This window comes from Myotis brandtii, unplaced genomic scaffold (genome assembly GCF_000412655.1).
Source record: "Myotis brandtii unplaced genomic scaffold, ASM41265v1 scaffold191, whole genome shotgun sequence".
Classification (NCBI taxonomy): Eukaryota; Metazoa; Chordata; class Mammalia; order Chiroptera; family Vespertilionidae; genus Myotis; species Myotis brandtii.
Window position 1 is genome coordinate 4,501,386 of NW_005357115.1, and position 15,285 is coordinate 4,516,670.

A 15,285-nucleotide genomic window follows, 5' to 3' on the forward strand; every position below is an offset into this window, starting at 1 on the left:
ATGCAGGAGGCAGCTGATCAATAATTCTCTCTCATCATTGATTTTTCTATCTCTCTCTCCCTCTAACTTCCTCTCTGAGATCAATAAAAATACATTTTAAAAAAAGAAATATGAATTAACCTACATGTTAGGCAGGACTTTTTCAAGGATCTTTCTAAATGTCTCACAATAGTACCAGGTTGCTTGCATTCACAGTCAGACATGTCATTAGATTTCATTCCAATATCAAACTTATTAGGAACGCTGCTACAACTTAAACCTGTTTCCTCATTGTGGGGTTCAAGTCAAGCCACACAGCCTTTTCTGAATCCTCAGCGAGAGTTTAGAGCTTACCTGAGCTCCCCAAGATGCACATGATCTGCCCGCTCTCCACGTACAAGGAGACATCTTTGAGGATCTGCCTGTTCCACCGCTGCCGACGAGATGCGATGTCCCACCAGGGCCCGACGCGGTAGCTTTAAAGGAAATCCCACGAGGGAAAAGCAGAGTGGGGTCTTAGAAGGGGCCACACTTTGTCCCCCAGCACTGATGCCAGTTATGTCTGGACACGTCGCTAAGCGTCCTTCAGCCTCAGTGTCCTCCTCTGCGGACCCTGGCAAGTAGCGGCCGAGGGTCACCTCTGGAAAGCACCCGCCGGCCGCTGCTCTGCGCTCCAGCTCTCTGGTGGCTGGGAGGTGGCAAGCAGGACGCTGCTTATCCCTCGGTTGACCCTGCATTTTCTCACCAGTCTTCGTTGCACCTCCTGTTGCAAGCACCCCAATCCCCAAGCCCTCTCCATCCACATCAAACAGATCGTACACAAGGGGGACACATGGGAAGGGGCAAGGGGCACCGGGGCACGAGGCAGGGCACAGCTGCCGTGTTCGGCGTAGCTGCCAGGTCCTCTGTGGCAGGAGGAGGGGCCGTGCACCCTTGTTCCTCCTTTTTCACTGGCAGCCCTTCCCTCCCTTCTCTCCACCTCGATCCACTGAAGAGGTAGCCAAAGCCTCCAAATATGCCCCCCATCAGTGAGAAGCCAGCAGAGGGGTGAGTAGGCCGTCGCCCGCTTACCTGACGCTGTAGGAGGCGTGGAAGACGCCCAGGCTGTGCCGAGGCTCTGATGCAGCTGCAGGAGCCTCCTCCGAGGAGCCCCGGGGGCCTTTGCTTAGCTGGAGTCCTGAGGGCCCCACGGGGGTCGAGGATGGGAGTTCACTCATGGTCAACAGGCAGCACAGACAGGAGGGCTTTCTGGTGCCTGACCTCGCGGAGTGGCCTGGGCGGAGGAGCCAGCAGCTGACGGCCCGCCGGCTCCTCACGGGGCCCCGGAGTCCCTCGCTGGGCCTGCCCCGCGGCGGGAAGGGGCTTGGCCACAGATGGCATTATCTGATGTACCTTTAGCCAGAGTCGTGTGTTATCTTGGCAGTGGGCAGAGCACACATGCTGTGTGTGTGGGAAGGTTGGCCAGAGAGGAATGCTGGGAGACAGACAGTGGCTCATCAAGCGAGGGCCAGAGGTTGCTCAGCTCCGGGACAGAGAGAAAACACTGGCGCTGGCAGGTGGCAGCTAAGGGCCAAAGCATTCGCAGCAAGGGACGCCGACGCTGCCGGGCCCCATGGCTCAGACGGCCCCAGAGAACAGAGGGCTGCAGACCAGGGCTGCTCCCCAGGATGCCTCGGTGAGTGATGGGGCGTCACCTCCATCCTGCTGGGTGGGGGTGAATGGGGCCTTATTTTCCTCCCTCGGGAACCTTCTGTCCACAAGTAGAATGAGACCGAGGCAGCTGGACTCCATTTCCTGGGAGTCGAGCTCAGAATCTCAGCAGCAGTAAACCCATGAGACCGGATGGCAGGTGACGTCTGTGGGAACATCGGGTTTATGCTCAAAATGTGGCTACAGCAGGCAGTTGTGCGATCCCAGAGAGAGCTGGAAGGGACAGGCGACAGCCAGGGGCCGAGAGGCTGGGGTCCAAGGTTTCTGCCCTCATTCCACATAAGAAATGCTCACTGGCCCTAACCGGTTTGGCTCAGTGGTTAGAGCGTCGGCCTTCGGACTCAAGGGTCCCAGGTTCGGTTCTGGTCAAGGGCATGTACCTTGGTTGCGGGCACATCCCCAGCAGGGAGTGTGCAGGAGGCAGCTGATCGATGTTTCTCTCTCATCGATGTTTCTAACTCTCTATCCTTCTCCCTTCCTCTCTGTCAAAAATCAATAAAATATATATATTTTTTAAAAAGAAATGCTCACTGGAGAAATGGCCTTTGACTAAAATTGGGGTGTGGGCAGGATCTGAAGCTGGAGGCTAAATGGGAAGGTTGAAAGGATCCCCACCCTCCACCTTGCCTCACCCGACCCTACCTTCCTGTGTCTGCCTCCTCTGGGAAAGAGAGAGAGACAAGAGTCACCGAGGACGCCACACACCATGGGCAAGGCCACAGCCACCTGACTGGCCTTGAGTTGCTGACTTGAGCCAGGCCCAAGGGACCCACCATTCCTGGTTAGCTCGCCGCCACAGCAGATGACCAGCTATGCTCTGGGAATGCCCACGGGCTGAGCCCAGCAGGAAATGACTCCCAGGAGCCGTGACTGCCATGCTCACAGCCTGACCAGGATGTAAACTCCACGGTGGCTGACTTTCTCCTAGAGCAGCGGTTCTCAACCTGTGGGTCGCGACCCCTTTGGCGGTCAAACGACCCTTTCACAGGGGTCGCCTAAGACCATCCTGCATATCAGATATTTACATCACGATTCATAACAGTAGCAACATTACAGTTATGAAGTAGCAACAAAAATAATTTTGTGGTTGGGTCACAACATGAAGAACTGTATTTAAAGGGCCAGAAGGTTGAGAACCACTGTCCTAGAGGGTCTGACAGTGCAGCCACCATGGCTAAGGAAGCCGACCTCCAGGAATGCAGGCAGGAATCCGTGGTGCCCATTCTCTTTTCTCCAATCCTGTTACTCGAGGTGCCAAGAGAACCAGAAGATGAGGGCTACATATCATATGTCTAGATATTTTAAAGTTAAGCTAAAAACTATTAAATAAAAATAGTGTCTATATCCTCTTACCTTCATGTACCTTCCCCACAACCTGGAATGCCAGGTGTAAATTTAAAACTTCTAGGACTTCAGCCCTGGCCAGGTAGCTCATTTGGTTGGAGCATCATCCTGATGAGCCAAGGTTTCTGGTTCGATCCCCAGTCAAGGCATGTACAAGAATCAACCAATGAATGCATCAATAAACGGAGCAACAAATCTCTCTCTCTCTCTCTCTCTCTCTCTCTCTCTCTCTCTCCCTCCCTTCCTTCCTTCCTCCCTCTCCTTCTTTCCCTCTTTTCCTCTCCCTTCCTCTCTCTCTCTTTAAAAACCAATAAATTAAAAATAAAATAAAAATTCTAGAACTTCTTGGAGGGACAACTAGAATGTGCTATCCCAGGGAAACCAGCTTCCAGCCCAAACCACAGCCTGTCTCCCTCCTCTGCCCACCCCCAGCTCCACACGTGACCTCACACACCCACCCGGCCCACCCACATTCCAGAAACACTCTCCACAGACAGATGCCGCCGTGGCCTGGGGCGCCCAGTTGGGCAGTACTGTCCGTCAGGAGGAGGGGCCTGGGCAAGGTCCACCCAGGCCCTGAGAGTGCACTTGCGGTCATTTGCTCAGGGGAATTTTGAGATTCTGGTCCGTGGGGCGGCCAGTGTCCTTAGTCACAGACGCCTCAGTCCATGGGCGGGATCCTGCCCAGAGGAGGATGAGAGGGGCCCAGGCCTCAGGGCAGAGCTGTGTGTGTGAGACCTGAGCAGGACATTTTAGAAAAGGGCCCGGCTGGTCCCCTCCGCCGAGAGCAAAGCCTGTGTGTGTCCTCAGCACGTCACGGCTTGTCCAGGGCACGGGCTCCTCATCTCAGACGGAGGACCCTGTGCTCTGTGCTCCCCAGTCTCCCTCTCTATGCTCCGGCTGAGGAGTTTGATCAGAAGTTAATAGAAGGAGAAATTACAGTGTAGCCCAGCAGGAGCCGAGCTGGTTACCTACAAATAAACCTGCTTTTGCTTTTTTGGGTGTCACCTGTCAGAAATCCCAGTGATGTTCTGACAGTCGTACTGATTAAGATGTCAGCCGAATAGATATTTAAGTATTTGAAAAATACAGCGAGTTTGTCAAAACCTCAGGAAGAGTCTCACAAATCCTTCCTGGGAGCCCAGGGAAATATTTCACATGGAACAGAGGCCACAGATGCTCTTCTTCGGAAAGTCCAGCTGCCTGTGCTGCTCCCGAAGGCACAGTCCCCTGAGGGTGGTTGGGGTCTGGGCTGCCCCAACCGGTCCAGGGCGCAGGGGATGCTCTCTCCTCTGAGCCCCAACACCCTCACCTCCTCAGAGCACCTGCCTAACTAACTGGAAAGTGGACACCCCCCCGCCGGCTTGAGATTGCCTCCAGATTCCAAACTGTCCGACTTTCCTTTCTCAGCAGCCCCTCCCCCGGAAATCTAACCTGGGGAGGGCCAGATGTTTGTTCGCAGAAGCAATTTCTGAGCTAACTCATGCCTTATACTCATTGACTACTATCCTTCCTGCAGATATTTGCTGTTTAAAAACAAGCAAACAGGATGCTTATTAGCCCGTAGACTCTCTGGTAAGGTAACAAAATTAAATGGTAAAGCTAGGCGCTGCGGATGCTGGTGGTAGGGATGGTAGGGGAGGGTCAGGGCCGGGCCGGGCTAGAACCCAGCAGCTTTCTGATCTGCTCTTGGTCTTCCCAGGAGCTTACTTCTCTGCCTCCGAGGGTTCGGACCCTCTCACCTCCTCCACCTCCACCCCTGGCTCATGTCTTAGAGGCATTAGCAGCTGGTGGTCGAGGTAGGAGTAGAAAGCTGGAGTTCTACTCGCTGGCCAGCTCTCTCCATTTAAAAACACATTTTGAAATATTTCAGACAGTTCAGTTGAAAGAATAGTGAACCCTCGTGTAATCGCCAAGAGCCCGACCCCGAACCCCCTTTACCCTCCTCCCTTAAATATCCCTCTCCGTTCTGTTCCCCAAAGATAGTGCTTCTGCCGAATCAGCTGTTTATCTTCCCATGTTTTCCTGTATAACTTAGGATCTTAATGGTAGTAGTTCTAACATTAAACTAGGTAAGTAGCGATGGTCTGCTGGTTCCAGACTCTCCCAGAAATCTGTGGGCCTCTCGCAGGGGGCCTGCCGCTGGCTGTCACCTGTATTTATCTCCTTCCACTCACTGCTCCGAAGGTCCGTTCCAAGGACCTCTCGCCTCCACCATCGCAGCGAGGCTTTCACAAAGACTGGCTGGTGTTATTTTCACAGAAACCATAAGTCGTGTTGTTTTCCCACACAGCACCTTGTATACAGAGCGAAAATACACCCTGCCTGGCTGCTTGAGGCCAACCTGCCTCTATGTCTTGCCTGTCTTGCTCCATCCCAATCGCCTATCTCACCCGCTAAAATCTAAGCTTCTCAAAGACTGCCTTTTCCACGGTCACATCCCACAGTCCATGCCTGAAACGTGACGTGGGCTCCCAATAGGTGTTTGTTGGATGCTTGATTGATTGGCTGAAGGAATGCATCCGCGTGCGACTGGCGCCTGTGAGGGAAGGAGACTAGAGGCAACAGGAACTCGTTATCGAGTACATACTTTTCCCTGCCCTGCAGAATAGAGGGAAATTTGAATGCATTAAAAAACGGAAACTTTTCCTGGGCAGGGTCTTTTTTTCTAGGCTGCAATGATTAAATGATTGAATTGATAAAATAGAAGGAATTCAGATCTGCAGATGGTTAGTACCATTCAAAGGTATCAGCTGATACCACAAAACATCTATTTGTTTGATGGACGTTCAAATACAGCACCACTCCAACAATAATAGCAACAAGATGGAGGAGGAGGAGGAACAGCAGGAGCAGGTAGAAAGGGACTTCCTTTGAAATCTCCCAACAGCATTTCAGTAGCTTTGTTGCGCAAAACTCCTCATCAAAATAAGGAGAAAGGGACTTCCTTTGAAATCTCCCATCAGCATTTTCAGTAGCTTTGTTGCGCAAAACTCCTCATCAAAATAAGATGCAACTCTCCTAAGGATGGTGTCCTCATAAACTTGGAGCGTTGGCTTGTTGACTAGCGCTTTTCCTCTCACAGGCTGATATGTAAAGCCTGTTGGACATTAGGAGATACCAAGTCAGACGCAGGGAAGAGCCAGTCAAAGGCCGTTTCCCAGCTCAGGTCTTCCCAGAGCACAGAGGCTCACAAAGCTCCCTCCAGTCCTGAGACCGGTTCTCATCCACCATGGGCCGCCTGGGTTCACGGCCCACCAGCCTGCAGTGGAGGTTCTCTGGGGCCAGGAGCTGGACTGGGGGTGGGGGGTGAGGGATGTCCTAAAGCTGTCTCTACGGGAAGAGGAGATGTGCCCTCATCGAGGCTCCCATTCTCTCCGCCTGCCCAAATCCATGTCTTGCCAATTCGGGATCTCAGCCACACTAGCTGCTGCTCTCGCCTGCCGGGCCTCCCCCAGCTTATCCTGTGTCCTCGGCAGCTTCTGAAAGAGCCCCCCACCTTGTCATGTCTCCCTGCAGGGCCTGCAGGACAGCTTGTTCTCCTCGGAAAGTGACAACAGCCTGTACTTCACCTACAGTGGCCCGTCCAACACCTTGGAGGTCCAGGGCCTCAGCTACCAGGTAGAGGCACCCTGAGAACAAGGTGGGAAGAGCGGGCAGAGAGGGCCAAGCAGTCCCCTACGTGCAGTGGTTCTCAACCTTCTGGCCCTTTAAATACAGTTCCTCATGTTGTGACCCAACCACAAAATTATTTTCGTTGCTACTTCATAACTGTAATGTGGCTACTATTATGAATCGTAATGTAAATAACTGATATACAGGATGGTCTTAGGCGACCCCTGTGAAAGGGTCGTTTGACCGCCAAAGGGGTCGCGACCCACAGGTTGAGAACCGCTGCCTACGTGGCAGGGAAGGGGGCCCTCTGCTCCCAAAGACAGAGCAGGGTCCGTGGTACTGCCCCACGGGGTGGGTGCAAGCCCCACGGAGGTCCCTTCAACGGCACGGGGGTTTCCAGGCGTAAACAGAGACCTGTGTTAAAACCTGAAGCAAACTGTGTGAACCTGTGGGGAGAAAAATCTCTAAGACACTTTATTAACTGTATATTTTGAAACAAGTTTAGACTTTTGAAAAAGTTGCGAAAGTAGTGCAGAGTTCCCCTTACCCTTTGTCCCCCTTTCCCTGATGTTACCATCTTGCTTACCCGTAGGCCACAGCACAGTTATCAAAACGAAGGTATTGCAGTGGTAGGAGACTAGTCACTACACTACAGACTTTAGGTAGATTTTTTTCACTTTTTGAATCTTTTTTTAAATGTACTGTCACTGGAGCTAATACAACATCAGAGTGCAAGTGCCTTTCCCACACTTCCCCAGGGGCAGGCCCCAGGTGGCCCAGTTGGAATACGGTGGGGCCGGGGATGGAGGCCCAGTTCTGGCTTCCTGAGGAGGTGAGTTGGGACGAGCTCATGAGCCATGCCATGACCTCTCTCTGCACTGCCACTTGCTAGCTCTGTGCTTTACTAGCACTTACCTGCTCTGAGCTTTACTAGAACAGGGATTCCAATCATACCCAGGTAATAGGTTTGCAATGAAGATTGGATGAGATAATGAATATAAATTGATTAATACAAGGCCTTGCACAGAGTAAACATTTGGTAAATTCCTATTATTATTGAGTGAAGGCATCGTTTTACTTCAGGTGTCTTTATTTCTGTTCTGCTATTACACACATTCCCCATGTGTTATCTTCAGACTTGGAAATGGCAGCTCCAGGTTCTCAGGAGGGTGGGCTCGGCCTCCGTGCCTGGTAGAGCCTGGTGGGGAGCCCCAGGGGCCTGTTATATCAGCAGAAGGAGGGCTCCTGCAGTGAGCCGAACAGAAGCTCCCGAAGCTGCCGAGCCCCCAGCTCTCTGAGGAACCTTCTGATGTCTCCCCACAGGTGGACGCGGCCTCCCAGGTGCCTTGGTTTGAGCAGCTGGCTCAGTTTAAGATGCCTTGGGCCTCTCACAAGGACTCTTGTGAGCTGGGCATCCAGAACCTGAGCTTCAAAGTGAGGAGTGGGCAGATGCTGGCCATCATAGGGAGCTCAGGTACCGCGAAGGGCAGGTAGTGGGATGCAGAATGGTCCCTTGGACAGATGCATGCTTCTCACAGAACCCTTACTGACGAGTAGAACACTGCAGCAGAGTGTTAGAGAGCACAGGTTCTGGGGCCGACAGACCTGGGTTCCAATCTCTGCTGCTCCATTCCCAGCTCTCAGGCAATTGCTGAGAAGCCTTGGTGTGGAATCAGGACGGAGCCTTTTGAAGCTGCAGTGTAACACCTGTATTGAGACAAGTCAAAAACCTCCCAAGACCTTCAGGCAGCTTCAGAAGTGAATGAGCTTTTCAGGGGACTCCTCCACCACAAGAGCACTCATGGCTCCCCCACAATCAGATTCCGGTTACGGTCAGACAGTAGGTAGACACAGCCCCTCCAACTCTGGGCCCAAACTTCAATCATCTGCACAGGTCCAGATGCTTGCAGGGCCTCAAACAGTCACTTCCACGGGCCAGACTTGGCTTTGCAGAAGGCGGGGTGGAAGGGGCTTGGAGACCAGAGTCCACTGTCATCATTGTCTACTACCGTTCTTTCTCCTTACCTGTTTGGAAGCATCTTCACAGGAGGGTTTTCAAATTATCTAGCCCTCCATATTTCTAGAATGTCTTCCCCTGCCTTCTGCCCGCCCCCCGGACTGTGAGAGGGCACAGGCCAAGCTGAGGGACCCCCGTGAGTGCACAAATTTTGTGCACCAGGCCTCTAGTATATTTATAAAAAGAATAAAAAATAAAATTCTAGGGTGAGGATAAAAAAAAAAAGGCTCCCAAGCATAGTGCTGAAGCACTGCCTAATGTTCCAAAGTGCAAGAAAGCTGTGATGTGCTTACAGAGAAAAATGGGTGTGTTAGATAAGCTTTCTACAGGCATGAGTTATATTGAGTTCAATGTTACCGAATCAATAATATATATTAAACCAGCATCATTAGATAGAAACACTCATAAAACATGGTTATGTATTGATTCATATGCAAGTGTGACCAGAGTCTGGCAAGAACCTTACCCTGTATTTCTCCTGGAGCAGTGGTTCAATATTCTCTAATTCAGGGTTTGTGGCAAATTTATGGACCATAACCACTAATGAGACCAACTGTATTTGATTTGATTAACATTTTAAAGAAGCATTCTGATTGCTGTGTTGAGAATGGTTTCTTTAGACCAGCGGTTCTCAACCTGTGGGTCGCCAACCTGTGGGTTGTGACCCCTTTGGGGGTCGAACGACCCTTTCACAGGGGTCGCCTAAGACCATTGGAAAACACGTATATAATTACATATTGTTTTTGTGATTAATCACTATGCTTTAATTATGTTCAATTTGTAACAATGAAATTGGGGGTCACCACAACATGAGGAACTGTATTAAAGGGTCGCGGCGTCAGGAAGGTTGAGAACCACTGATCTAGGAGACCAGGCCATCTCGCTGCCCAGAGCCCGGCAGCTGTCAGCATCCCTGGTTGGGAGATGCTGCACTGAGCAGCCTCCAGGTCCTTTGACCATAGGCTCAGTGGGTTTAGCTTCGGGTTTACTTGGCAGAAATTATTAAGATGATTTCTTAGAAAGTGTTATCAATAATACCTGTGACATTTACTCCACTCGGACAAAATAATTCTGGTTATAGTTTTTTTCAATCTTTATTGTTGAAAGTATTACATATGTCCCCTTTTTCCCCCATTGACTCCTTCTAGCGGGTCCCTGCCCCCAACCCCAGGCCTTCACCACACTATTGTCTGTGCCCATGGGTTATGCATATATGCATACAAGTTCTTTGGTTGATCTCTTCCCACCCACCTACCGACTCCCCCTGAGATTACACAGCCTGTTCCATGCTTCTATGTGTCTGGATCTATTTTATTAATCAGTTTCTAGTTATAATTTAAAAAATAAAACAGCCCAGGCATTTTAGCGTCTTCTATGAATCAGCAGTGCCAAAGGTGTTCTCCCATAAATGAATTTACTGTTTCGGAGATCCCTTTTATGAGGATCTCCAATGCAAGTGTTTGCTCCTGGTTCAGGAGGGTCTCCCCAGTCGTACCAAATGCTGGAAAGGCACCCACTGCTCTCACTGTTGGGGTTGCCGAAGGAGGAACGCACGAGGCCCAAAGGGGTAAAGAATCATGAATTTATTAGGTCATCTGGAAACCCAGATGGGCTGAGCCCTAAAATGGCGCCAGCACCCAAAGTGTTAGGTCAGAGGTGACCTAACACTCACCAAGTCTTGTTTTGGAAACATGGCCTTTCCCCTCCTGACTGGGAATCCCACAGTCCCGGCGAATGTTGGCAAAGTCCCCTGCGCTCCCAGAGCCTGGAGCTGATGTCCGAGGCTGAGCAGGGCCAGAGCCCACCTCTCTCGGTTCTCTCCTGGCTACTTGGCTCCACCTCAGTTCTCAGGGACCTTGAAAGAGGTGCACCCAGGAGGCAGCGTGCAGTTCCCTTTCTACCCCGAAAACCTGTGATCCCTGTGCAGAAGGGTCCCTGGGGAAGCTTCTCGATTTTTATTTTTTTGCACAGAGTTCCCGGGGCTGCCTGCAGGAGGCGCTTGGCTTGTGCCAAGGACCTGTTACCTGACGTGTGTTGGCACCTTCCTTGTTTGGAAACAGCTTGGAAGACTTGCTCTCTAAAAGGGATTTGTAGGCAGGCTCCCACCTGGGGGCAAGCAGACAGGCTCTTTCCAGCTCTGTCCCAAAAGGTGTTCTCAGATCCTGAGCCCAGTTCTCTTTCACAGTTTAAATGGCCGTCAAAGAGAGAGTCTATCGAGCATACGGAATCCTGGTGCAATGTGACACTTCCCCAAACGATAGCAATCTCTACGTCATTCAGAAGTGGGTGGTATGCATTTGTTCCAGTTCTCTTTCACGGTTTAAATGGCTGTCAAAGAAAGAGTCTCATCGAGCATCCGGAATCCTGGTGCAATGTGACACTTCCCCAAACGACAGCGATCTCTACGTCATTCAGAAGTGGGTGGTATGCATTTGTGTGCAATGATCATTGTTTTGTTGTGTTGTTGTTGTTGTTTTTTTTTAGAGAGAGTAAATAGTATCACTGATAAAAATAAGAGCATGTAGGCCCTGGCCAGGTAGCTCAGTTGGTTAGAGCGTCATCCCAATGCCCCAAGGTTGTGGGTTTGATCCCTGGTTGTGGCACATACAAGAATCAATGAATGCATAAATAAGTGAAACAACAAATTGATCTATCTATCTATCTATCTATCTCTTCCTCCCTCTCTAAAATCAATTAAAAATTTTTTAAAATAATAGCATGTAAAAGGTGGAGAGGAACTCAGAACACACATGTACACTGTGCTGTAGTTTTAAAATCATTACCACATTTATTTCTTTTCTATTTTTTCTCCCTAATTTCTGAAAATAGATTCACTTTCACATTTTTTAAAAGACACCCTATTAATTCTTCAAATTAGTCCTTCCCACAAAGCCAGCTTCTGAGCCAAACGAGTTGAATGGTGAAATGCCACTGGCATATTTGCCAGCCCCAAATAGTTCAGCTTCCCTGTGCAGTTAATGTCAGCCCTGCTTCCGAGGGAGGGGACACACTCCAGGCACAGGCAGACCTGTGGCAGCCCAAACTCCATCCTTCTTCTGCCACTCAGCGCCTGGCGGGCCTGGCTTCAGCCCCCAGCATCACTGTGCCCGCGTCACTGTGCTCAGGTTGGCTGTGGGCAAAGGCCTGGAGCTCCAGTGCTGGGCTGCCCCATCCAGGGCTGCGTGCGGTGCCCCTTCCCTAGGACCGGTCCCTTCTGTGAGGACTGACAGCCCAGGGTCACCGTGGCTTCCAGGCTGGCCCCGCAGACTCTGTGATCTCAGGGATGTCTCTGTTGGCTTTGCAGGTTGTGGGAGAGCCTCTTTGCTGGACGTGATCACTGGGCGAGGCCACGGTGGCAAAATTAAGTCAGGTCAAATCTGGATCAACGGGCAGCCCAGCACGCCCCAGCTGGTGAGGAAGTCTGTGGCCCACGTGCGCCAGCACGACCAGCTGCTCCCCAACCTGACTGTCCGCGAGACCTTGGCTTTCGTGGCCCAGCTGCGCCTGCCCAGAACCTTCTCCCAGGCCCAGCGTGATAAAAGGGTAACTGACCCCATGACCCCAAAAACCATAACATCCTCCTTCTATCTGCCTCAGGACCCAGCCACCAGTGGTTTGAACAACCCAGCTCACCATCCATCCATCCATCCATCCACCCATCTATTGTAGGCTCAGCCCTGCCCTTCACCAGCCCTTAAAGCCCCATAGCCCTCTGTAAGCCATCTCAGCCCAGTTGGTTCCCTTCACAGCAGGTGCCAAAATGTGTGAGGAGCGTTTGTTTTGTGGTCCTCCATGTTGAGTGTTTGTCCAACTGCCTTGTGTCCAAGACACAGCCACATTCCCAACACACGACATCGTACATGGGCAGAGTCAGGGGACACAGTGTATCAGGGAAACGAAGGCTGGGGCTTTAAACCCATCCAGACACGCAGGTGTTTTGATACTTTGGAGCAAAATACGTCTGGCCCTGAGCGAGGCCCGGGCCCCTCTGGTCCTCAGGTGGACGACGTGATCGCGGAGCTGCGGCTGCGGCAGTGCGCCAACACGCGCGTGGGGAACACCTACGTGCGGGGGGTGTCGGGGGGCGAGCGGCGGAGAGTCAGCATCGGGGTGCAGCTTCTGTGGAACCCAGGTGAGGGCTGTGGGTGCCGGACGGGCATGAGGGGCCTGGGTCGCCCACCTGGCTTAGCCTGGTTTAGACAGGCTCCTGCCCACTTACCAGGCTCCTCTCTCTCCCCCGGAAGGAATCCTCATTCTGGATGAGCCCACCTCGGGGCTCGACAGCTTCACGGCCCACAACCTGGTGAAGACCCTGTCCCGGCTGGCCAAGGGCAACAGGCTGGTGCTCATCTCCCTGCACCAGCCGCGCTCCGACATCTTCCGGCTGTTCGACCTGGTCCTCCTGATGGCGTCGGGCATCACCATCTACCTGGGGGCGGCCCAGCACATGGTCCAGTACTTCACCGCCATTGGCCACCCCTGTCCTCGCTACAGCAACCCCGCTGACTTCTACGGTGAGCCAGCCAGGCCGTGGCCTGGGACACAGGGCCCCCCCGAGCCTGGTGGATAGATTAGGGGGCGGGACCGAGGGTGGGGATGGGCAGAATGGGCGCTAGCATCAAATGCTAGAAACGAGGCCTGGAAAAGGCAGCTGCTGACATAGCCACCCCTGCGCACACACAAGATTAAAAACTCGACGGGTGCCAAGCTGGAGCGGGTGGAATCCAAGAGAGTTTGGATCAATGTCTGGAATCATGGCCTTTATTCAGCCTCTATACCAGCGGTTCTCAACCTGTGGGTCGCGACCCCTTTGGGGGTTGAATGACCCTTTCACAGGGGTCGTCTAAGACCATCCTGCATATCAAATATTTACATTACGATTCATAACAGTAGCAACATTACAGTTATGAAGTAGCAACGAAAATAATTTTATGGTTGGGTCACAACATGAGGAACTGTATTTAAAGGGCCAGAAGGTTGAGAACCACTGCTCTATACAGAAACAGGATATTTGAAATTGGGAGGCCTCCAGGGAATCTTAAAGCTGCATCCACAGAGGCATCGAGCCAGAAGGCACGGGGTGGTGTGTGGGGGGGTCCCCAGGCGCAGGCCAGCTGGGGGCCTTTGGTGGTCTCGGCCAATGAACCTCTAGATGTGAAATGGCTCTGCCAGCACCGAGAGGCCCTTCTGCTTGGGTCCTGAGCCCTCAGCCTGTGGCCCTCAGGGGACACATGGACACTGTCCTCACTCCTGTGGGGAGAGTTGCCTCCCAGATGCCGGCCCTGAAAGCAGGTGCCCAGCCCTGAGTGCGGGGGAACGCGGTGCTGCTGGGCAGGCCGCACCCGTGTGCCAGGGCTGGGGAAGCAGCGGCCACGGCGCACCCCACAGCTGACTGCGGGCCCAGCCTTCTCCCAGGACGGCCTGGAGTAGAAAGGGCCCTACCATAAGCATGATGACAGGGACCCCCTCCTTGAGGGCAGACACAGGGCCCAGGGGCACCCCACCAAACAGGGTGTCCCTTTGACCCTCACAGCCCTGCCAGGCCAAGGTCACCTCTATCCGCACAGATGAGAAGACGGGAATCCAAAGAGTTAAACACCTTGCACAGCTGTAAGGCACAGAACTGGGATTCCCAGCCCGTGTGCCAGCCCCACCCTGACTCCGGGCCCTATTGCCCATCCTCCTCCTCCCAGCGTCCACCCTCCAGCCCTCCCCTAGGAGGACGGGCACTCTCTCCACCCGCCAGCCCTCACCCTGTGCCCTCGCACGGTGTGAACTCACCTAGAAGTCACCCCCCTCCCTCCCTGTGTCAGGTGCCAGCCGGGCTTCCTGCCAGTGTGTCATCCTCAGGCCAGCTGGCCCCAGATAAGGGGGCAGAGGGCACTTGCCAACCTGCCACCGGGAGGAACTGCAGTAACCCCGGAGCGGGGTTACCAGAAGTCAAACACCCATATCAGACCTGAAAAAAACTTGCTTTTTCTTTACTTTTTATTATCATCTTTTTTTTGGGGGGGGGGCGGCTCTTGCCGATAAGACCCTTACCCTCACGGGGTGTTGGGGGGTGTGGGCAGAGCCTAGCGGTGCCCAGAGCCTGGGGTCCTGAGCTCCAGCCCTGCACACCGAGGGCCCACGTCACAATTCACAAGACCCTCCTAGACATGATCCTGCCCTGAGAGGTGCCATGAGGATGGAGGAGGGAAGAGGCAGAGAGGCTCAGGGGTAACCCCAGCCAAGGGAGGGATGGAGGGAGCCTGCGGGGGCTGGGCTAGGAAGGCCCTGGTGTGACCCCCCCAGATGTGCCCTCCGAGCATTGCAGCGGCCCTGTAAGAGGAGGCTGTGGTCTGGGCTCCCCGTGTCCTCACAGGGTCACGTGGGGTGGGAGGGGACAGCTGGTTCTGCAGCTTGTCACACTGGCTCCCCCACCCGGGGACAGGGAGATTTTTCCTTGTCATTGACGGGCCCCTGGCACCTCCAGCTGAAACATCCCTCCCCTGTGGGCAGGCTGTGTGAGGAGCCAAATCACTAACTCACAGCGAGAACTAGAACTTCAGGGGCCCAGACTGCTCGGCCTCGGCGGGGCCAGCCCACCTGGGAGGCTATGTCCTCCTCCCGAGCTGCCT

At 53.0% G+C, this 15,285-nt stretch overlaps 2 protein-coding genes across 4 annotated transcripts in view; one reads left to right on the top strand and one right to left on the bottom strand.

The window, feature by feature from the left end:
* Positions 1-1,204, bottom strand: part of ABCG5 (ATP-binding cassette, sub-family G (WHITE), member 5) — a 17,679-nt gene extending 16,475 nt beyond the window's left edge. The window contains exons 1-2 of the mRNA XM_005864766.2: positions 1,051-1,204; positions 334-455 (exon numbers count right to left, since the gene is read on the bottom strand). Of these exons, the coding sequence (XP_005864828.1) occupies positions 334-455; positions 1,051-1,196 (268 nt within the window). The 5' untranslated portion in view covers positions 1,197-1,204. The remainder of the gene's footprint in view (positions 1-333; positions 456-1,050) is intronic.
* Positions 1,205-1,395: 191 nt separating this feature from the next.
* The window catches only part of ABCG8 (ATP-binding cassette, sub-family G (WHITE), member 8), a 19,349-nt gene continuing 5,459 nt past the window's right edge, over positions 1,396-15,285 (top strand). The window contains exons 1-7 of one of the 3 annotated variants that reach the window (XM_005864763.1): positions 1,637-1,654; positions 4,553-4,608; positions 6,553-6,654; positions 7,972-8,122; positions 11,970-12,208; positions 12,665-12,797; positions 12,910-13,179. In XM_005864763.1, the coding sequence (XP_005864825.1) occupies positions 8,023-8,122; positions 11,970-12,208; positions 12,665-12,797; positions 12,910-13,179 (742 nt within the window). In that variant the 5' untranslated portion in view covers positions 1,637-1,654; positions 4,553-4,608; positions 6,553-6,654; positions 7,972-8,022. Of the gene's footprint in view, positions 1,655-4,552; positions 4,609-6,552; positions 6,655-7,971; positions 8,123-11,969; positions 12,209-12,664; positions 12,798-12,909; positions 13,180-15,285 lie in introns of all 3 variants that reach the window. The other 2 variants (XM_005864764.1, XM_005864765.2) reach the window with 2 other exon arrangements.